We start from the raw sequence: 23,593 nt of genomic DNA on the forward strand, positions 1-23,593 counted from the left end.
ATTGGAATCTACTAAAGCAGCAATTATGTACCACAGCAAGTCAGATATTTTGGCCTGAAATCAAGCAGATATGTGAACATCACGAATGTGGACGGTATTTAAGTAATTTTGACTACGGATAATGTGCGATTTAGGCCAGTTTTATACGATTTAATGCGATTAAGGGAGGTTTTCAGAAACACTTGTGTGCATTGTTCTGCGACAGGATGAACAACTTCAGGGAGATGTATTCAAGCTTACCTCCAGACGTCAAAAACTGGATTTTAAACTAAAAAGCAGTCGTTCTATTGGCTCTGTGTGTTCTTATTTACAATTATGTGGTGCAAAAGACGTGAAAGAGATCATATATGGCGAGATATCACGTATTTGTTGGGATTTATATGCCTTGTTTTTATAAGTGGTGTTGGTGGGTCTTGTTCGGGTAGGACGGTTTTCGAAAATACCTGGACAGGTCACATCACGGAAGGTCCCGGCAACTATCCGATGGATGTCTACTGCGAATGGAGAATCGTTGGTAAGTTTATTGTCTTTCAGTGAGATTGTATGAGGCGATTATGGTCGAAATTAACGCATTGTCCAGGGCACTCTTCGTCGATCGGTCAATGACCTTTCCTTAACAGCTGTTTGTCTCTCTCTTTCTTCGGCAAAATTTGAGCAAACATTCATAGTTTACTCTGTTAATAACATAGACTATGTATTCTTTAGTCAATTGTTATAATAATTATAAGGTCATTGATGGATGTCATGAATCAATTCATTAGACAATAGAGTGTGCAACTGAAAACAGTATTGCCATATAAGTAGTGTTTATGCTACACATACAGGCTAAGATTTAAGCTGATTTAGGCTTATCTCACATGTTTGCGTTTCGGCTAGACCCAATTGTGTCTAAGCACTGGGAGGGTCAGTCCTTAGCACAGGCTAAGTCAGGGACCTTTGATAAGCCGCTGTTTACAAACACAAAATTTCTGTTGCTGACATGTTTTGTTCTAATTTTGAAGCGACGCGACGTGCACAGGAACGCAAGCGAAGACGGACCTGACTTATTTGGATGCACATAAACAGTATACAACGGCGTAACAGAATGCAGAGATTTATTAATGCTTGTTGTAGACATCAAACCAAATTTATTTTGTCTATGATTGGAGCTGCTGTACGCTCTACTACAGCAACCTGATCAGTGTGGAAGTGTGTGTAGATTTGAACATTTTTAGCTCCGCTGTCGACTTTGTCGAGCGGAGCTTATCATATGAGTGATTGTCCGTCGGCGTCCGTCGTCGTCGTCCGTCGTCGTCGTCCGTGTCAATGTTTTACTTTTTCGACTTCTTCTTGAAAACTACAAGCCTGAATGCTTTGATACTTGGTGTATATGTACCTTGGGTAGACCTCTCTTAGGTTTGTTCATTTCATGTTGATATCTTCAATTCTCTAATTTTGGTGAATATTTTTGTAATTTTTGGTAAAAAGTGATATTTTCGACTTCTTGTTAAAAACCAAAAGTTCATTTGCTTTGATATTACATATATAGATACTACATGTAGACCTTTCTCAGATTTGTTCATTTCGTGATGATATCTTCAATTCTCTAATTTTGGTGAGTATTTTTGTCATTTTTGGTAAAAAGTGATATTTTCGACTTCTTGTTAAAAACTGTAAGTCCGATTGCTTTGATATTATATATATAGGTACTACATGTGGACCTCTCTCAGATTTGTTCATTTTGTGATGATATCTTCAATTCTCTAATTTTGGTGAATATTTTTGTAATTTTTGGTAAAAAGTGATATTTTCGACTTCTTGTTAAAAACCAAAAGTTCATTTGCTTTGATATTACATATATAGATACTACATGTAGACCTTTCTCAGATTTGTTCATTTCGTGATGATATCTTCAATTCTCTAATTTTGGTGAATATTTTTGTCATTTTTGGTAGAAAGTGATATTTTCGACTTCTTGTTAAAAACTGCAAGTCCGATACTATACATATTGTTCATTTTCTAATGATGTCTTCTGTTCTTTAATTGAAATGTGCATTGCTAACAGCGGAGCTATCTCAGCCGACAGGCTGCTTGTTTTTTCTTCAAATCGTGCATCTTCTAGGTTGTGTCTTTGTTACGTCTGAGCTCGGTTGCTATTTCGAAATGAGAAAGTTGCATATATTTGATCACGTGCATAATATTCATACTCAAAGGTTGTCACAGAGGGCGCTTAGCCCTGGGCTTAGCGTTCGCGCACACTTCGTTAGCCTGTGCTAAGGGTCTGGACCGCGTCTTAAATTCGGATTTAACCCGTACTTAGCATTCCTTAGCCCGTGCTAATGAATTTGATCTCTTAGCCTGTGCTAAAGAGCTGTACGTGAACGCAGCTATACTGTAATAATATAATTGACTTTTTCCAAGTTCCCTTGAACGCTCCATTCTGCCGTGTAAGGGTGCTACAACTACGTCATTCAAGGATTTCGCCAGCCCAACGTGAGTACCGGTCGGTCATGAATATTAATAAGCTATATGAATATTAATTAGCAATATTAGCAATATTATTGGGTTCAGTCGTAGTGCAAATTTTTTTTGGAATTACGACATTATGTTTCACAATTTAGAAGAGTTTGAATTTAAAAATGAAATATATTCGAAATGCGAATGCTGCAGACTAAAAACAGAAACAAATGAATTATTGTTGCAATTAATGTCTATTTTAAAAAAAGTTAAATAAAACACATTTGAAAGGTTTCAGCCAGGAATATGTTCATGATCTTGTTTACGACGAACACATTCACCTTCAAAAAATCCACCACGTAATTATTTGGCGTATTGTTGTAATTTATTATTGTACCACCAACTTCTAAAACGTATATATTTACAGTAATGAACGAACAAATAAAACTTTTAAAGCTACGACGTGACATAACTTACTTCGCGATGATATAAACTCATTCACACAATATGGCAGCTGAATTCATGTGTGCGAATTAACAGAATTGCAATGTAATCACTTAAAAAATTTGCACAAAACTGTCTGAAATAAATATTATTTGTGTCAGAACATAATTAATTAATTAAACATATCACAAAATATGGAGCAAATATGATATGACATGCTATAGTTTCTCATCAACAGATGACAGAAGCAACGTAGTGTTAACAGGCATTAATATTTATGTTAAAGTTAAAATTACAAAAGGAGGACAGAACTACGGTACATGTAATTGCTGTGTTTTGATTAATTTGATTTGCAGAATGCAGCATAGTAACAGCCTTTATATTAACAGAAAATTGATACTTGTTTACTATACATGTATTGTTAGTACATTGTACCTGGTTACATGTATATGTGTATACACAAATATAGACATGTATGTAGGGAAATGTAAACAGTAATGCTTATTTCTGAGAGAAATATAAAAACAAGAATTTACAAGCGCTGTAATGCCGAAATGTGCTTATGTGACTCCCAAGCTATGAGAACCAATTTCAATCTCATTTAAAAGGTCAGGGATTGAAATGCACAGTGTTCATGTTGAATTTGAAATTTACCTGCACTAACTTGTTGTGAAATGTACCACTTTTGAAGTTTAAATAAAATTTATGATTTATCGATTGATGATTGATTTTTTAGTTGTCTTACAATGTTGGTTGAACTTAATTTAGGCTTAGTGAATATAATGAGTAAATGTCATGTTAATTTCTACATGCACAGTGTGCACATTATATTTTGAGTTTACTTGCACTAGCTAATAATGTATGTGCATAGTGCAGTGTGCACATTATATTTTGAGTTTACTTGCACTAGCTAATAATCTATGTGCATAGTGCAGTGTGCACATTATATTTTGAGTTTACTTGCACTAGCTAATAATCTATGTGCAGTGTGCACCAGGGTATTTCGACCCCTGAAGGTGAATGTAATACATTGTACAACAATAATTAATAAATTTGAAAGTGAAAATGTGATTTATTGTGAATTACTAGTCTAATATACAAAGTATTTGGGTAAGAAAGTTTCCATTGGGGACTAATAAACCAAAGAATAGTGACCCCATCATAGGTGGCCACTTACATTAAAAATGGAATAAACTTTCGTCTTCACAAAGATCTTGGAAATCATCAAATAAAATGGGGTTGAGGCACTGGAGGGAATTAAAGTTATGAATGAAGAGGATTTAAGGCTTGAATTCGAAATGATTGTTATAATATCAGTTGTCCAATTCAGCCTCTAAGCTGACATGGCATGTCACTGTGCCCTAAAGCTGACATGGCATGTCACTGTGCCCTAAAGCTGATATGGCATGTCACTGTGCCCCCAAAGCTGATATGGCATGTCACTATGCCCCCTAAGCTGATATGGCATGTCATTATGCACCCTAAGCTGATATGGCACGTCTCTGTGCCCCCAAAGCTGATATGGCATGTCACTATGCACCCTAAGCTGATATGGCATGTCATTGTGCACCCTAAGCTGATATGGCATGTCACTATGCACCCTAAGCTGATATGGCATGTCATTGTGCACCCTAAGCTGATATGGCATGTCACTGTAGCCCGAAGCTGATATGGCATGTCACTGTGTCCCTAAGCTGATATGGCATGCCATTGTGCCCCCTAAGCTGATATGGCATGTCACTGTGCCCCCAAAGCTGATATGGCATGTCACTGTACCTCTAAGCTGATATGGCATGTCACTGTGCCCCTAAGCTGATATGGCATGTCATTGTGCCCTTAAGCTGATATGGCATGTCACTGTGCCCCTCAACTGATATGGCATGTCACTGTGCCCCTAAGCTGATATCGCATGTCACTATGCCCCTAAGCTGATATGGCATGTCACTGTGCACCTAAGCTGATATGGCATGTCACTGTGCCCCTCAGCTGATATGGCATGTCATTGTGCCCCTCAGCTGATATGGCATGTCATTGTGCCCCTAAGCTGATATGGCATGTCACTGTGCACCTAACCTGATATGGCATGTCACTGTGCCCCTCAGCTGATATGGCATGTCACTGTGCCCCTAAGCTGATATGGAATGTCACTGTGCCCCTAAGCTGATATGGCATGTCATTGTGTCTCCTAAGCTGATATGGCATGTCACTGTACCTCTAAGCTGATATGGCATGTCACTGTAGCCCAAAGCTGATATGGCATGTCACTGTGCCCTAAGCTGATATGGCATGTCACTGTGCCCCTAAGCTGATATGGCATGCCATTGTGCCCCCTAACCTGATATGGCATGTCACCATGCCTCTAAGCTGATATGGCATGTCACCATGCCACTAAGCTGATATGGCATGTCATTGTGCCCCTCAGCTGATATGGCATGTCATTGTGCCCCTAAGCTGATATGGCATGTCACTGTGCACCTAACCTGATATGGCATGTCACTGTGCCCCTCAGCTGATATGGCATGTCACTGTGCCCCTAAGCTGATATGGCATGTCACTGTGCCCCTAAGCTGATATGGCATGTCACTGTGCCCCTAAGCTGATATGGAATGTCACTGTGCCCCTAAGCTGATATGGCATGTCATTGTGTCTCCTAAGCTGATATGGCATGTCACTGTACCTCTAAGCTGATATGGCATGTCACTGTAGCCCAAAGCTGATATGGCATGTCACTGTGCCCTAAGCTGATATGGCATGTCACTGTGCCCCTAAGCTGATATGGCATGCCATTGTGCCCCCTAACCTGATATGGCATGTCACCATGCCTCTAAGCTGATATGGCATGTCACCATGCCACTAAGCTGATATGGCATGTCATTGTGTTTCCTAAGCTGATGTGGCATGTCGCTATGCCTCCCAAGGCTGATATGGCATGTCACTATGCCCCTAAGCTGATATGGCATGTCACTATGCCCCTAAGCTTATATGGCATGTCACTATGCCCCTAAGCTTATATGGCATGTCACTATGCCCCTAAGCTTATATGGCATGTCACTATGCCCCTAAGCTGATATGGCATGTCACTGTGCCCCTAAGCTGATATGGCATGTCACCATGCCCCTTAAGCTGATATGACATGTCATTGTGTTCCCTGAGCTGATGTGGCATGTCGCTATGCCTCCCAAGGCTGATATGGCATGTCACTGTACCCCAAAATGTGAAAATGAAGGAAATCAGCGGCCACATTTTAATCTCTGCTTTCAGAAGTTACCTACATCATGGAGGTAACCTCCATGCCTACATCCACATACAGCAGTGTTCTCCCCAGGATGTAAACAGCGTAGCGGTCCCGCCACAGTGCTTTGATTTGCCGCCACACCGGTCTGACACCGCCACGGTGATTAGCAAGACCGCCACAGTGCTTTTTTCATTGGGAATCTTGTCACGCTGGTCGGCCCGACCGGCACTCAAAATTAGCACACGGAAACGCTTCCGACCAGGACTATTGTCATATTGTTATTATACTTACGTACCGACCGACACGCATCCTGCCAGTCGTGGATAATAATTTGTAAACAATAGACATAGTCGCGTGATGTGGTAGCGGCTTATAAACAATGCAAGTCAATTTTGTAAAATTAGCACCTCTTTGTTTGTAAGTAAATATTTTCTGACGATAGACGCAGTCTTTAGATTCAAAGCTAAAATTCTTTCTAAATCAATTCCACCCCGATGTAACATGGTCAAAGCGGAATTCACGATCAGTTTACGCTACTCAAGAAAAAACGTGTTTATTGCGTGATTGGGTAAAATACATTTGAACTCTTATCATTGTGAATCATGTAAAAACTCTTCTTTCAAGACTTCTTTTACCTTTTAAAAATTGCTAATCACCTCTTTCGAAAACCATCATGCAGTTTTCATCTGAAATCCATACCAACACATTGTGCTACGACATCGCTTTACTTCCGCAATGTAATTTTTATGATCACGATCACTTGGAAAACTTTGGGTTCTACCGGCATTACCATGCGGCATTCTGATTGCTTAATGGCGTTTTTGACCCACCGGGTCAAAGAACACATGCCGGTCAACTAATGCGACACGACTATCATGGCGGGTCTGTGTTTTTCAGTGATAGAGTGATCGAAAATAATTACTCCCGATAAAACTAGTTCAAATATTATGTTTTTTTTCATATAAAAAAAAGAGGTATTTCATTTTTGCGCAGCATCATGATTGAGTAAGAGGAATTATTGGTATAACCGGTATATAACATCGCGAAGCAAGTTATGTCACGTCGTAACTTTGATGATCGTTTAGAAGTGTTACTTGTTCGTTCATTAATACTGTAAATGTAAACGTTGTAGAAGCTGATGGTCGGAATAATAACCAGCAATCCGCCAAATAATTATGTGGTCGATTTTTTGAAGGAGAATTTTATAGTAAATAATTTATTTGTTTCTTCTTAGTCTGCAGCATTTGCATTTCGAGAATGTTTCATTTTTAAATTCAAACTCTTCTAAATTGTGAAACGTAATATTTTGACTCAAAAAAAAAAAAATTTACACTGTGACGGAGCTCATTAATATTACAAAAGTGCCCAAAATAAAAGTGTTTATAACACTGTGTGAAGCAAATAAATATCTGCCACTTTGTTTTTGAAAATATGTGTTGTTTATTGTGTGGGTGTAAATGTGATTTGGTCAATTTCCATTATTATGTAAATGATATGCAAATTATATACAAATTAGGACGCCACAGTGGTTTAAATTCCTGGGGAGAACACTGATACAATCCTCATTTGTTCATGGCTATTAATTATTTCAGTTTCAAAAAAAACAGATTAAATCAGCTCAGGACCAGAACCAGATCTTGCGTATGTGTTGCTTGATTTTATTTGAACTTCATCGAATGAGTAACCATCATAGAGGTTGATGCATGTCACTTTTATTTGTAACGTCTATTCAAAATGGCTGACTTTGTGGTCAGTGTTTCTCTGTGAAAACTATTTTAATCAGTGGGGCTGCAGTGGCAAATCAATGGTATAATTGTCACAGGAACACCAAGCAGATTGTTTACGACTTCCTAGTAATTTGAAATAAAACTTCCATCCGAACAAGGGGCATCGTCGACGTCCAATAGACTTGCGTCACTCACACTGGACTGATCTGAATCTTCGCTAAGGTTCACAGTCTGTACTTCAACACAATTGGGCATCTCACTGTCAGAATACTGTGGTTCAAACCCATAAGGTTCTAAGCCAAGTTCCAAAAAGCTCATTGTGCATATAAAAAGGCGAGTTTATGCTTGTTGTACACAACGCCAGGCTGCACGAATGGCTATGGACAATGGCGTATACGAATGTGATCAGATACTAAAATGTCATAGCTTTGAAAAGAGCCTGAATGTTAAATATGTTTGTTCGTTATTTACCCCCTCCATAAATGGCCTCCATGGTGTTTAATTGTAAGCATTTCAAATGCCTATCCAAGCAACAGTTATAATTAAAACAAAATTAAATCACTGCAATTTTATTTCAAATACAGTCTAGAATACGCACAACTATAAATTAAGGCCGCATTTAGGTTCGCTTTAAGTAATTGTATTTAAATATCACTAAAATGGTGAGATTTGTACCATACATGTACAATGAATTATTATATGGTCACAAGGATACATGTACAATTTAAATCATAAAATGTAACAAATACAGCTAAAATGTTCCAAAAGTACAAAATGTAATTGATTTACAGGGAGATAGCGGTTTTCATAATCACTTTATTTGGTGCTCACTGTAAGTAGTAGATGTATGGTGTTTAAATACATGCAACATTCTATTGTCAAAACCAGGATAACTTATTGTCCTGTCCACAATACCCTATTGGTTTGTCTACAATTCCCTATTGTTAACCGCCCTGAACCCAATTGTTTACACTACACACACAATTCTCTTATTTGTTCTAGGTGAGTCATTGTTAGGGTGTACTTTCCTGTCTACAATAAAGTGCTTACATGTATAGCAGTAATCATCACTGCTTCATTAATACTGTATGTTGTCCTCATTTTTACCAACAAAGTTGGTGTCCCACATACATGTCCTAAAATTATCATAACTGAGGCTCTACAATGGTACATATTATTTGTACTGGTAGTCCCAGAATGCAACTCAGTATATTTACCTTTAAATGATGATTATGATGACTGGAACACATGAAATGATGTCTAGAACACATAAAATGATGACTAGAACACATAAAATGGTGGTGGAACACATAAAATGGTGGACTGGAACACATAAAATGATGCCATGAACACAAAATGATGGACTGGAACACATAAAACGATGGCTGGAACACATAAAATGATGCACCGGAACACATAAAACGATGTCTAGAACACATAAAATGATGACTGGGACACATAAAATGATGACTTGAACACATAAAATAGTGGACTGGAACACATAAAACGATGTCTAGAACACATAAAATGATAGACTGGAACACAAAATGATGTCTAGAACACATAAAATGATGGACTGGAACACAAAATGATGTCTAGAACACATAAAATGATGACTGGAACACATAAAACGATGTCTAGAACACATAAAATGATGAACTGGAACACATAAAATGATGAACTGGAACACATACATACAATGATGACTGGAACACATACAATGGTGACTAGCACACATAAAATAATGACTAGAACACATAAAATGATGTCTAGAACAAATAAAATGATGTCTGGAACACATAAAATGATGAACTGGAACACATAAAATGATGAACTGGAACACATAAAATGATGAACTGGAACACATACAATGATGACTGGAACACATAAAATGATGACTAGAACACATAAAATGATGACTAGAACACATAAAATGGTGGACTGGAACCAAAAAAATGATGTCTAGAACAAATAAAATGATGTCTGGAACACATAAAATGGTGAACTGGAACACATAAAATGATGGTCTAGAACACATAAAATGATGACTGGAACACATAAAATGATGGTCTAGAACAAATAAAATGATGAACTGGAACGCATAAAATGAAGGACTGGAACACATAAAATGATGGTCTAGAACACTTAAATGATGACTGGAACACATACAATGATGGACTGGAACACATAAAATGATGGACTGGAACACTTAAATGATGACTGGAACACATAAAATGATGGTCTAGAACACTTAAATGATGACTGGAACACAAAATGATGGTCTAGAACACTTAAATGATGACTGGAACACATACAATGATGGACTGGAACACATAAAATGATGGACTGGAACACTTAAATGATGACTGGAACACATAAAATGATGGTCTAGAACACTTAAATGATGACTGGAACACATAAAATGATGGTCTAGAACACTTAAATGATGACTGGAACACATACAATGATGGACTGGAACACATAAAATGATGGACTGGAACACTTAAATGATGACTGGAACACATAAAATGATGGTCTAGAACACTTAAATGATGACTGGAACACAAAATGATGGTCTAGAACACTTAAATGATGACTGGAACACATACAATGATGGACTGGAACACTTAAATGATAACTGGAACACATAAAATGATGGCCTAGAACACTTAAATGATGACTGAAACACATAAAATGATGGACTGAAACACGTAATATTTTGAGCACACAGGAGTTCTTTATAAGCTCTCTTTGATTGCAGTATGAGGTATAAACTAAAATACTGAGTTACATAAATATACAGTGTCAGTTTACGTTGAGTAGACTCTTACTTCCATTACATCTGTCATACTCCACGTGTTTTCCCACCATTTTGTAAAACATAGATATCACATATGCACTCAAGACTATTGAGAAAAATCTATACACAATATCGCTAACTAACTGCCATTAATTCAACAATTAAAAAATTATTTTTCATGCTCATGCTGATAGTTAAAATATCCCAGAAAAATAAATATTGGTTGGTGATAACTTATTTAAAACAGTAAAAATGTTAAAGCGCGGTAGTTGCACATGGTCGACATTTGTGTTGATAAAGATTGATTTTCCCACAATCCAATGCACTCTTCAAATGGAAATCACAAGTATGAGGTTTGATCTGGGCACAACTTGCACTGATTATCTAATTAAATTACCTAATTAAAGCTTGGAAACGTGTCAGTTCGTACTGGTTGATCTGCGCAACAGTCAAAGTCAAATTGATAAAACCTGTGGCCATTCCGTGCAAGGTTCTGTTAATAATAGCTACAGAACTTTGCAGTTACAGCCAGAATATTTTTTTCCAGTTCCAAAATTAACTGTAATTTTAATGTTAAACACAACAGAGATTCACATACTGGAAAATGCGCTAAATTAAAACCCAGTGAATATGTAAAATTTAGCACAGAACACATTATCTATATGATAAAACTGTGCATTTAAAACCAACTGAATATGCCTGAAATGGTAAATCAGTGAAATTTAAACCCAGTGAAAATTAGTTAATTAGTAAATTAGAAAATTGCTTAACACCTGTTTCTTTTATTTTTCAGCTCCTGATCCTCTCGCCAAGATAATGTTAAATTTTACAAATTTTAAATCTGAGTGTACCTATGATTTCTTGTTTATCTATGATGGCAATTCATTTACCAGTGAGCTTATAGCAAGTTTTAGTGGCGACACCACACCAGAACCGGTGGTGGCATATTCTGGGCATGTAAGTTTTATTGTTTTGTATTTTTATTAACTTACAAAATTTTACATGTAGTTCTACACTGTATTACTATATTGTTTTCGTGAAGCATTAATGTATTTTTGTTTTTTACGCTGTATTATTCTGGCCATGTTAAAAATGCAGTACATAATATTACTAAATTTTTGTAGAGCTGTTTACAAAAGTGCAATATCTTGTTCCCAATTACAAGGGAAAATATTTTTTTTAAATAAATTACAAAAATCCAGCTTTATGAAACAAATTTTCAAACTTAATTTGCATCACATTGTGTAATGCTCAAAATAAGTTACCGGATACTTTTAATTTTTTTTTTTTTTTTTTTTTTTTTTTTTGCTTTGTAAGCACACTTGAAATCTTATTCTAAAACTAATTACTGTAAAATATTTTATTTTAGCTGCTGGATTTTATTTTCATTGAATTATCTCTTCAGAGGAAATATCAAAAATAAAATCTGAGGAAAAATAAAGTATTTTACAGTATAGTATTGCATCAGTTTGACTGACAAATTTTCCAATAAAAGGAAAAATATATATATTATACTGTTATTGAAGCCATATTGCAATATTCAATAATGAATAGACCAGTTTTGCTGTGGTTGATTTGCCAAGAGTGTCATTTTATGCATTTGTCTTTGTAATTTCATTCTTGAGAAAAAAACGACTACCAATAAATAATTTGAGTATTAATGCTTTGTTTGCTGGCACTATTATATACCCATATATCAGCTACTTAGTGTCTATGGAGACTTTCAGTGGGCAATGATTCTAGCAAGTTAGTGAAAGAGTCCTTTTAATTAAACTGATCCTATTTAGAAATATTATACATGCTTTAATACAGACAATGATTCGTAAGTAACAATCAAAGAAAATAAAAAATGAATTGATTAAAAAATGTTTGTATTTCCACAGATGATAATATATCTTTACAGTGATACTAATTATGCTTTAGATGGTGTAGATGCTAACTTTTACATCCAAAATTGTACTAATGATTGTAATGGAAAAGGTACGTGTAAAGACTACCAGTGTGACTGTCAAAGAGGCTGGAAAGGTGACGCCTGTCAGTTTGAAAGCTGTCCTGGCAATTGTGGTTACGATGAAAACAGAGGACAGTGTCTTTTTGTAAGTATTTTACACTTTACTAGGAGGTCAGAATTGAAGAACAAACTTTACTTGAGGCATACAGTGGGTTTACTAGGAAGTTATACTACAGTGGTGTGTGTCAGTTTAGTACTTTATACCATAAAATCTGTATTAGAAGCTGCATCCTTAATAGAAGGCACACCCATTTTTTTTGAATAATTGAGAACCAAAAATTCACCATTTCTCATATATGTAGATACTCTACTAGGAGCTGCATCAGCATGATCCCCTCTGTTGCATTGTACCATTTTCATAGAAGTCGCGGCTTCTAATACAGATTTTACAGTACTTACTGTATAACATGTGTTTTTAGCTATCATGTTATTTTAGGTAATTTAGCTAATCTGTAATTACAGTAATTCAAGATGTCACTAATATAAAATAAAGCATATTCTCACAATGAGATTATTGGCACTTTAGCTAAATTGAGATTCAGTTAATTCATGCATTGAGTCAAATTATCTAAAATGGCATGTAGCTATTTAAACATGTTTTACAGTATTTTAAAGTACATGCCTCTGTCCATTTATCTTTTAGATCACACCTATGAAATGTGGCTGTTCTGATGGATATGTTGGTGAAGGATGTGATTTACCAGTCTCTGATAACACAGGATGGAGTAATACATATTCTCTGTCTAGTGGTGATCACTTTAAAGCTAGAACAAAACATGCTGGTGTGTATCTCCAGTCAACCAATAAATTCTGGATTTTTGGTGGTAAGTACTTTTATCTCATATTCAATTTTCTGTCACTTATTCAAGCATAGTTTGTTTAGTGACCCCTTAGTTTGTTGAAAAAACATAAAGTTTCTCCCATAGTGTTAGGAGTATTTTAGTGTATCTTTAGAAAAAAGTAAAAAAAAGTGCGGTACATTTCTATCAACTATTAGCAATAATTATATGGATAACAAAAACTAAAAAAAAGTAACATCAAAAGAAAATTTCTTTTTGTGTTGTGAAGTACCTGTTATTATTTTTAAGTACCGTAGATATACAACTTTTTGGAATGAGCTGAAAATTTAAGCTGGGAATGTGATATTTGTCATCTGACAAAGTAATAAAAAGTGTAATTTATCTTCAATCTCATTAACAGACATTGTTAAATCATATTTTGTAATTGTGTCTTTGGGTGCCTTTCTTTTTCAATTGCTAAACTGTGCTTGTTTGTACTGAGTTGTTTGTTTAGTATTTAATGTGGCAAGGTAAGGTTCAAAACTGTAGTTGTTTTTGAACTCTGCATACATTCTCATCTTGGGATTTTCTTTGATTTTTATATTTTAGTCTCCAGTGTTAGTGTTTTCTATTGTCAGTATGTGAATATTATTCCATAACATGACATAGTATTTCTACACTGTATATCCCAGCTGTTTGTCCTTCTCACACTATTTAAATTTATTTCAGGTTTTACGCTGAATATCGTTTTAGATGACACTTTATATTTTGATTTTTCAACCAATGAATGGATCACTCTATCACTTGCAGTCAAACCAGTAAGATAATTTATACTCATTCAGACCAGTTCGAAAACTGAAAAAGTGTGAGTCTGTGATTCCAAATATGGCTGACTGGTGGCCATTATGCACATAAAATTATATACTCATGTACATAACTGCATTGCTATATAGAGTCACTGTGTAAAAAGTAAAAATGTAGTAGTATTCTAATTATTCCCCGTTGGACGCAGTTTGAAAACAAGGACTTATGTTTTGACCTCTGTGCATTCGTGCTTAGAAACCTGTATCTTAGAAATGCCTGGAACAATCACAATCAAACTTCACACATACATCATACATGATATTATACATATGCATGTCAATTCATGTATAACATGGCTGGGACAATAATCACATCATTCTGTGAAATTCTTATTGTTTTGTTTTTTTGCAGTCTGCGAGATATGGGCATACAATGGTAGCTTACACACAAAATACTTTGCTAATGTTTGGTGGAACCCTGGCAGATGGAACTATATCCAATGAACTGTGGAGTTTCATTGTGACAGTCAACACAGGTACATGGCAAAGACAAGCTACTACAGGTAATCTACAGATGCCTGGTTTGACTGATCATACAGCATGTATCGTGGATGACAGATATCTTTATATCTACGGAGGTAAGACGAATTCCCTTAAAATATCAAATCCAGACAATTATCGGATTCTGTCGTAAATTCGCCCTGGGCCATTAAACGGCAGTTCGGGTTTTTAGCTCCGCTGTCGACAAAGACATATTACTGATTGTCCGTCGTCGTCAACTTTACAATTTCAACTTCATTCTGCGAAACCGCAAGTCAGAATCTTTTCAATTTTGATATTTGTTCATTTCATGATGATATCTTCAATTATCTAAATTTAATGAATGTTTTTGTCATTTTTGGTAAAAAGTGATATTTTATTTAAGTCTGATTGTTTTGATACTATAAATATTGTTCATTTTCTAATGATATCTTCAGTTCTTAATTAAAATGTGCATTGCTAACAGCTGAGCTATCTCAGCCGACAGGCTGCTTGTTAAAAAAATAAAATGGGTGAATTTACGACAGAATCCAGTAATAGCAGCAAAAATTAAATGATTTACGGAAGTGTTTTTTACAAAATCAACAAAAACTTTGGAGATTAAAAAAAAAATGTTAAAGCTTGAAAAAGTTTGTTACCATGGACATAACTATTGTATATTGGTTTTGTTTCTTTTTTAGGTCGTTCTGAATCCGTCAATTTCATGTCTAAAATGTACCGATATGACTTTACAAATTATCACTGGGAAGAAGTTAATTATCGTGGAGGAACAATATCAGATCTACGGGTGTCTGGGCATTCTATGGTTTATCATCCTGAATCTAGATCGCTCATAGTATTCGGTGGATTCAAGCCTCGCTATTCAAGGTGAGTTTGTTACCATCCTTAAAGCGAGAGGGTTGTCACCTGCGCACATGCGGGAATTGAGTCTCAAGCGATGATAACAACACACGCTAAAATCGCAAAGGCTCATGGGTAGACGCTTGTTTGTAAAGAATAACACGCTATGGCCATCTGACGCATGCGCAGGTGATGACTCCCCTGCTTTAATGTAAACAAACCAACATTTATGAAAATTAGATTAACACATGTTCCAGGGCTACAGATGCTTCTTTCAGGTATTGCATGTAAACAAATTATAATTTATGAACATTAGATTAACACATGTTCCAGGGCTACAGATGCTTCTTTCAGATATGGCATGTAAACAAATCATAATTATAAACATTAGATTAACACATGTTCCAGGGCTACATATGCTTCTTTCAGGTATGGCATGTAAACAATTCATAATTTTATGAACATTAGATTAACACATGTTCCAGGGCCATTAACGCTTCTTTCAGGTATGGCATGTAAACAAATCATAATTATAAACATTAGATTAACACATGTTCCAGGGCCACTAATGCTTCTTTCAGATATTGCATGTAAACAAATCATAGTTATAAACATTAGATTAAGGTAGAGATGCAGTTTACCTGACAGGTTTTTTAATTAGTTAATCAGGAAACCAAGATGACCTCCCTTGTCCACAAAAATATATAATTTCGAAAAGCTTATTGTATGAATTTTGAAATTTTGTTGCCGTCTTGAAAACTGTCTACCAGTTGTCAATTATGCAGGGCAGCAGCTTAAATTTCACTACTTCAAGTTTATGCATAAATTAACACCCAGGCTAGTTGTCTGTACGATTGTTGTAACACTGTTCAACCAAAAACAATGCCCCAACAATGTTTTGAAGATAAACACATTGTCAATCTTTTGTGCAAATTTCAAAACAAAAGGTCAAAGCGTCTAGGAGCTATTTTTTTTTAAAGTTCTGGGATGTGCACTAAAAAGAAGCTGAGATAATTGCTAATTTGCATAACAATTCACTCAGTACGAAGTTTGCTAATGCTCATAATTAAAATGGCTGTAACAGTTTCAAATTTGAATGTATTATCGTTTTGTGAAAAGTTAAATATAGTGCATAAGATGGAGATCCCGTCATTTCTTTTTTTTTACCATGTTTCTTTTTTATTATTTATGTACAGCCTTGCTAAATCTTGCTAAGCATTCAAAAGAGAGAATGTTTGCACCTGTTATCTACATTTTAAAATCGTTTTTTGAGTATGTTCCACTATTTACAATTCTACAAAATTTTAACAGTCTATAGCCAAGACTGTTTGGATAATAAAAAGCAAAACAAAAAAAATTCACTCCCAAGTGCCCACAAACCTGCATCTCTACCTTAACACATGTTCCAGGGCCACTAACGCTTCTTTCAGGTATTGCATGTAAACAAATCATAATTTTGAACATTAGATTAACACATATCAAGGGTATGGTGTATGGTTTCCCTGCAGTGTCATGATATTCTGAGATGATGACTTTGATAATTAGAACTGATTATTGTAATAATATTTGTTGTTTTGCAGACAAAGTTATCGATCTCAATCCATCTATGCCTTTCAAATTGATTATCGATATTGGACACTTTGGGATTATGATAAAAATGATGGAGCGAAACCTAAACACAGAGCTTTACATACTGCTAATATTATGGGGAACTATATGGTAATATTTGGTAAGTATGCATTGCATGCAGCAGGTCTATTATATCATTAAATTGAAAGGTTTATGGCGATCCAATGATAAGGCAATCGATTTCTGGTCTAGGAATTAAAATAGTTCACTTTTCAACAGTGTTTCAGGTTATTTTGATCAAATTGTGCATGGTGTCATCTTGAATTCACATTCAAACTGAACTCACACATGACTGAGCTTCTTCGCTTCGGCGTTCTATGGTTACGTCATTTCTATTTTGAGTAAATCAATAAACTACTCGGCTGCACTTGCTCACGAGGCATCACAAGATCTTTATGCATGTCATTTTGTTTTTAAGATTAGATTCAAAATGGCCAACTGGTGGCCATTTTTTTTAATGAATGCTGTTCTGGGGACATTTCTTAGCTATCATGTTCACACTTGATACAAGCATCGTGTCACACACATGCATCCTTTTGGCAATCAGTTTCAAGATTGCTTAAAGATAGAATGTAAAAAATCTTAATGTAAAAAATTTAGCCAAATCTGACATTTATTTCATCTAAGGCCTGGATCTCAGTCATCCGTAGACAGCTATTATATAAGTTTTTTCAGATCAGATAACAAATTTGTATTAATAAATTCTGATCTAGAGCTATGTTTCTGACATGCCTTTGCTTGTTGCAATTAAACTCGATTGTACAACATGTTACACTTAAACATGCATTTGCTGCAAGTTCTGATTCAAAATGGATGACTTGTTTAGTGTTCCTATTGAACAAAGGGAACACTGTCATGTTCTAGAACTCTATGCACAAGTTAATCTGAAATCTTACTCCAATATGTCATGAACATAAAAGACTATACTACATTCTGAGAACACTATGCTGCATTACTCAAACACTATGCTGTATTCAGAGAACACTATGCTACATTACCTGAACACCATGCTGTATCCAGAGAACACTATGCTACATTACCTGAACACTATGCTGTATTCAGAGAACAATATGCTGCATTACATGAACACTATGCTGTATTCAGAGAACACTATGCTACATTACCTGAACACTATGCTGTATTCAGAGAACACTATACTTCATTACACAAACACTATGCTGCATTACACAAACACTATGCTGCATTACAAAAACACTATGCTGCATTACACAAACACTATGCTGTATTCAAAGAACACTATGCTACATTACTCCAAACACTATGCTTGGTTCCAATAAAGAATAAACAAATAAATTAAGAATCTGATTGTTTATTGCATTCTATTCAATTTAAGGTGGAAATACACATGAACATAACTATCATGAAAAATGTTATGACAATGGCATCTATTATTATCATCTTGGATGTCATAAATGGGTAAACAGTCAGGAAATCTCTAAGGATTTCAGCAGTAAGTATTAATAATCAAATGTTGTGTTGGTGTAATTCATTGCACACTGAATTTATATTAATAATACGCCCAGGAGGACACGACCATTACTCTGGCGATCACACTAAGCTATTACACTGTAATGCTATGAGGCATACACTAGGTAACTTTTCCATAATGCCCTGGAGAGTATACTAAGCTATTACACTGTAATGCTATGAGGCAAACACTAGGTAACTTTTCTATAATGCCCTGGAGATTACACCATCTATTACACTGTAATGCTATGAGGCAAACACTAGGTAATTTTTCTATAATGCCCTGGAGAGTACACTAAGCTATTACACTGTAATGCTATGAGGCAAACACTAGGTAACTTTTCTATAATGCCCTGGAGAGTATACTAAGCTATTACACTGTAATGCTATGAGGCATACACTAGGTAACTTTTCTATAATGCCCTGGAGAGTACACTAAGCTATTACACTGTAATGCTATGAAGCAAACACTAGGTAACTTTTCTATAATGCCCTGGAGAGTATACTAAGCTATTACACTGTAATGCTATGAAGCAAACACTAGGTAACTTTTCTATAATGCCCTGGAGATTACACTATCTATTACACTGTAATGCTATGAGGCAAACACTAGGTAACTTTTCTATAATGCCCTGGAGAGTACACTAAGCTATTACACTGTAATGCTATGAAGCAAACACTAGGTAACTTTTCTATAATGCCCTGGAGAGTATACTAAGCTATTACACTGTAATGCTATGAAGCAAACACTAGGTAACTTTTCTATAATGCCCTGGAGATTACACTATCTATTACACTGTAATGCTATGAGGCAAACACTAGGTAACTTTTCTATAATGCCCTGGAGATTACACTATCTATTACACTGTAATGCTATGAGGCAAACACTAGGTAACTTTTCTATAATGCCCTCGAGATTACACTATCTATTACACTGTAATGCTATGAGGCAAACACTAGGTAACTTTTCTATAATGCCCTCGAGATTACACTATCTATTACACTGTAATGCTATGAGGCAAACACTAGGTAACTTTTCTATAATGCCCTGGAGATTACACTATCTATTACACTGTAATGCTATGAGGCAAACACTAGGTAATTTTTCTATAATGCCCTGGAGAGTACACTAAGCTATTACACTGTAATGCTATGAAGCAAACACTAGGTAACTTTTCTATAATGCCCTGGAGAGTATACTAAGCTATTACACTGTAATGCTATGAAGCAAACACTAGGTAACTTTTCTATAATGCCCTGGAGATTACACTATCTATTACACTGTAATGCTATTAGGCAAACACTAGGTAACTTTTCTATAATGCCCTGGAGAGTATACTAAGCTATTACACTGTAATGCTATGAGGCAAACACTAGGTAACTTTTCTATAATGCCCTGGAGAGTATACTAAGTTATTACACTCATGCTATGAGGCAAACACTAGGTAACTTTTCTATAATGCCCTGGAGAGTACACTAAGCTATTACACTGTAATGCTATGAGGCAAACACTAGGTAACTTTTCTATAATGCCCTGGAGATTGCACTGTCTATTACACTGTAATGCTATGAGGCATACACTAGGTAACTTTTCTATAATGCCCTGGAGATTGCACTGTCTATTACACTGTAATGCTATGAGGCAAACACTAGGTAACTTTTCTATAATGCCCTGGAGATTACACTATCTATTACACTGTAATGCTATGAGGCAAACACTAGGTAACTTTTCTATAATGCCCTGGAGAGTACACTAAGCTATTACACTGTAATGCTATGAGGCAAACACTAGGTAACTTTTCTATAATGCCCTGGAGAGTACACTAAGCTATTACACTGTAATGCTATGAGGCAAACACTAGGTAACTTTTCTATAATGCCCTGTAGATTGCACTGTATATGACACTGTAATGTTATGAGGCAAACACTAGGTAACTTTTCTATAATGCCCTGGAGAGTACACTAAGCTATTACACTGTAATGCTATGAGGCATACGCTAGGTAACTTTTCTATAATGCCCTGGAGAGTATACTAAGCTATAACACTGTAATGCTATGAGGCAAACACTAGGTAACTTTTCTATAATGCCCTGGAGATTACACTATCTATTACACTGTAATGCTATGAGGCAAACACTAGGTAACTTTTCTATAATGCCCTGGAGAGTACACTAAGCTATTACACTGTAATGCTATGAGGCAAACACTAGGTAACTTTTCTATAATGCCCTGGAGAGTACACTAAGCTATTACACTGTAATGCTATGAGGCAAACACTAGGTAACTTTTCTATAATGCCCTGGAGAGTACACTAAGCTATTACACTGTAATGCTATGAGGCAAACACTAGGTAACTTTTCTATAATGCCCTGGAGAGTACACTAAGCTATTACACTGTAATGCTATGAGGCATACACTAGGTAACTTTTCTATAATGCCCTGGAGAGTATACTAAGCTATTGCACTGTAATGCTATGAGGCATACACTAGGTAACTTTTCTATAATGCCCTGGAGATTACACTATCTATTGCACTGTAATGCTATGAGGCATACACTAGGTAACTTTTCTATAACGCCCTGGAGAGTATACTAAGCTATTACACTGTAATGCTATGAGGCAAACACTAGGTAACTTTTCTATAATGCCCTGGAGAGTATACTAAGCTATTACACTGTAATGCTATGAGGCAAACACTAGGTAACTTTTCTATAATGCCCTGGAGATTACACTATCTATTACACTGTAATGCTATGAGGCATACACTAGGTAACTTTTCTATAATGCCCTGGAGATTACACTATCTATTACACTGTAATGCTATGAGGCATACACTAGGTAACTTTTCTATAATGCCCTGGAGAGTATACTAAGCTATTACACTGTAATGCTATGAGGCAAACACTAGGTAACTTTTCTATAATGCCCTGGAGAGTATACTAAGTTATTACACTCATACTATGAGGCAAACACTAGGTAACTTTTCTATAATGCCCTGGAGAGTATACTAAGCTATTACACTGTAATGCTATGAGGCAAACACTAGGTAACTTTTCTATAATGCCCTGGAGAGTACACTAAGCTATTACACTGTAATGCTATGAGGCAAACACTAGGTAACTTTTCTATAATGCCCTGGAGAGTATACTAAGCTATTGCACTGTAATGCTATGAGGCAAACACTTGGTAACTTTTCTATAATGGCCTGGAGAGTATACTAAGCTATTACACTGTAATGCTATGAGGCAAACACTAGGTAACTTTTCTATAATGCCCTGGAGAGTACACTAAGCTATTACACTGTAATGCTATGAGGCATACACTAGGTAACTTTTCTATAATGCCCTGGAGAGTATACTAAGCTATTGCACTGTAATGCTATGAGGCATACACTAGGTAACTTTTCTATAATGCCCTGGAGATTACACTATCTATTGCACTGTAATGCTATGAGGCATACACTAGGTAACTTTTCTATAATGCCCTGGAGAGTATACTAAGCTATTACACTGTAATGCTATGAGGCAAACACTAGGTAACTTTTCTATAATGCCCTGGAGAGTATACTAAGCTATTACACTGTAATGCTATGAGGCAAACACTAGGTAACTTTTCTATAATGCCCTGGAGATTACACTATCTATTACACTGTAATGCTATGAGGCATACACTAGGTAACTTTTCTATAATGCCCTGGAGATTACACTATCTATTACACTGTAATGCTATAAGGCATACACTAGGTAACTTTTCTATAATGCCCTGGAGAGTATACTAAGCTATTACACTGTAATGCTATGAGGCAAACACTAGGTAACTTTTCTATAATGCCCTGGAGAGTATACTAAGTTATTACACTCATGCTATGAGGCAAACACTAGGTAACTTTTCTATAATGCCCTGGAGAGTATACTAAGCTATTACACTGTAATGCTATGAGGCAAACACTAGGTAACTTTTCTATAATGCCCTGGAGATTACACTATCTATTACACTGTAATGCTATGAGGCAAACACTAGGTAACTTTTCTATAATGCCCTGGAGAGTATACTAAGCTATTACACTGTAATGCTATGAGGCATACACTAGGTAACTTTTCTATAATGCCCTGGAGAGTACACTAAGCTATTACACTCGTTCTATGAGGCAAACACTAGGTAACTTTTCTATAATGCCCTGGAGATTACACCATCTATTACACTGTAATGCTATGAGGCAAACACTAGGTAACTTTTCTATAATGGCCTGGAGAGTACACTAAGCTATTACACTGTAATACTATGAGGCAAACACTAGGTAACTTTTCTATAATGCCCTGGAGATTACACCATCTATTACACTGTAATGCTATGAGGCAAACACTAGGTAACTTTTCTATAATGGCCTGGAGAGTACACTAAGCTATTACACTGTAATGCTATGAGGCAAACACTAGGTAACTTTTCTATAATGCCCTGGAGATTACACCATCTATTACACTGTAATGCTATGAGGCAAACACTAGGTAACTTTTCTATAATGCCCTGGAGATTACACCATCTATTACACTGTAATGCTATGAGGCAAACACTAGGTAACTTTTCTATAATGGCCTGGAGAGTACACTAAGCTATTACACTGTAATGCTATGAGGCAAACACTAGGTAACTTTTCTATAATGCCCTGGAGATTACACTATTTATTACACTGTAATTCTATGAGGCAAACACTAGGTAACTTTTCTATAATGCCCTGGAGAGTATACTAAGCTATTACACTGTAATGCTATGAGGCAAACACTAGGTAACTTTTCTATAATGCCCTGGATATTACACTATCTATTACACTGTAATGCTATGAGGCAAACACTAGGTAACTTTTC

General features: G+C 35.9%; 1 protein-coding gene across 1 annotated transcript in view; it reads left to right on the forward strand.

Moving 5' to 3' along the window:
• The first annotated feature begins 49 nt into the window (after positions 1-49).
• LOC144359583 (multiple epidermal growth factor-like domains protein 8) overlaps positions 50-23,593 on the forward strand; it is a 42,764-nt gene continuing 19,220 nt past the window's right edge. Inside the window, exons 1-9 of the mRNA XM_085499383.1 lie at positions 50-514; positions 11,436-11,599; positions 12,526-12,738; positions 13,297-13,477; positions 14,162-14,250; positions 14,648-14,873; positions 15,456-15,642; positions 17,196-17,344; positions 18,599-18,715. Coding sequence (XP_085355509.1) covers positions 316-514; positions 11,436-11,599; positions 12,526-12,738; positions 13,297-13,477; positions 14,162-14,250; positions 14,648-14,873; positions 15,456-15,642; positions 17,196-17,344; positions 18,599-18,715 — 1,525 coding nt within the window. The 5' untranslated portion in view covers positions 50-315. The remainder of the gene's footprint in view (positions 515-11,435; positions 11,600-12,525; positions 12,739-13,296; positions 13,478-14,161; positions 14,251-14,647; positions 14,874-15,455; positions 15,643-17,195; positions 17,345-18,598; positions 18,716-23,593) is intronic.

Source organism: Saccoglossus kowalevskii, chromosome 5 (genome assembly GCF_978046115.1).
Source record: "Saccoglossus kowalevskii chromosome 5, keSacKowa6.1, whole genome shotgun sequence".
In the NCBI taxonomy this organism is placed as follows: Eukaryota; Metazoa; Hemichordata; class Enteropneusta; family Harrimaniidae; genus Saccoglossus; species Saccoglossus kowalevskii.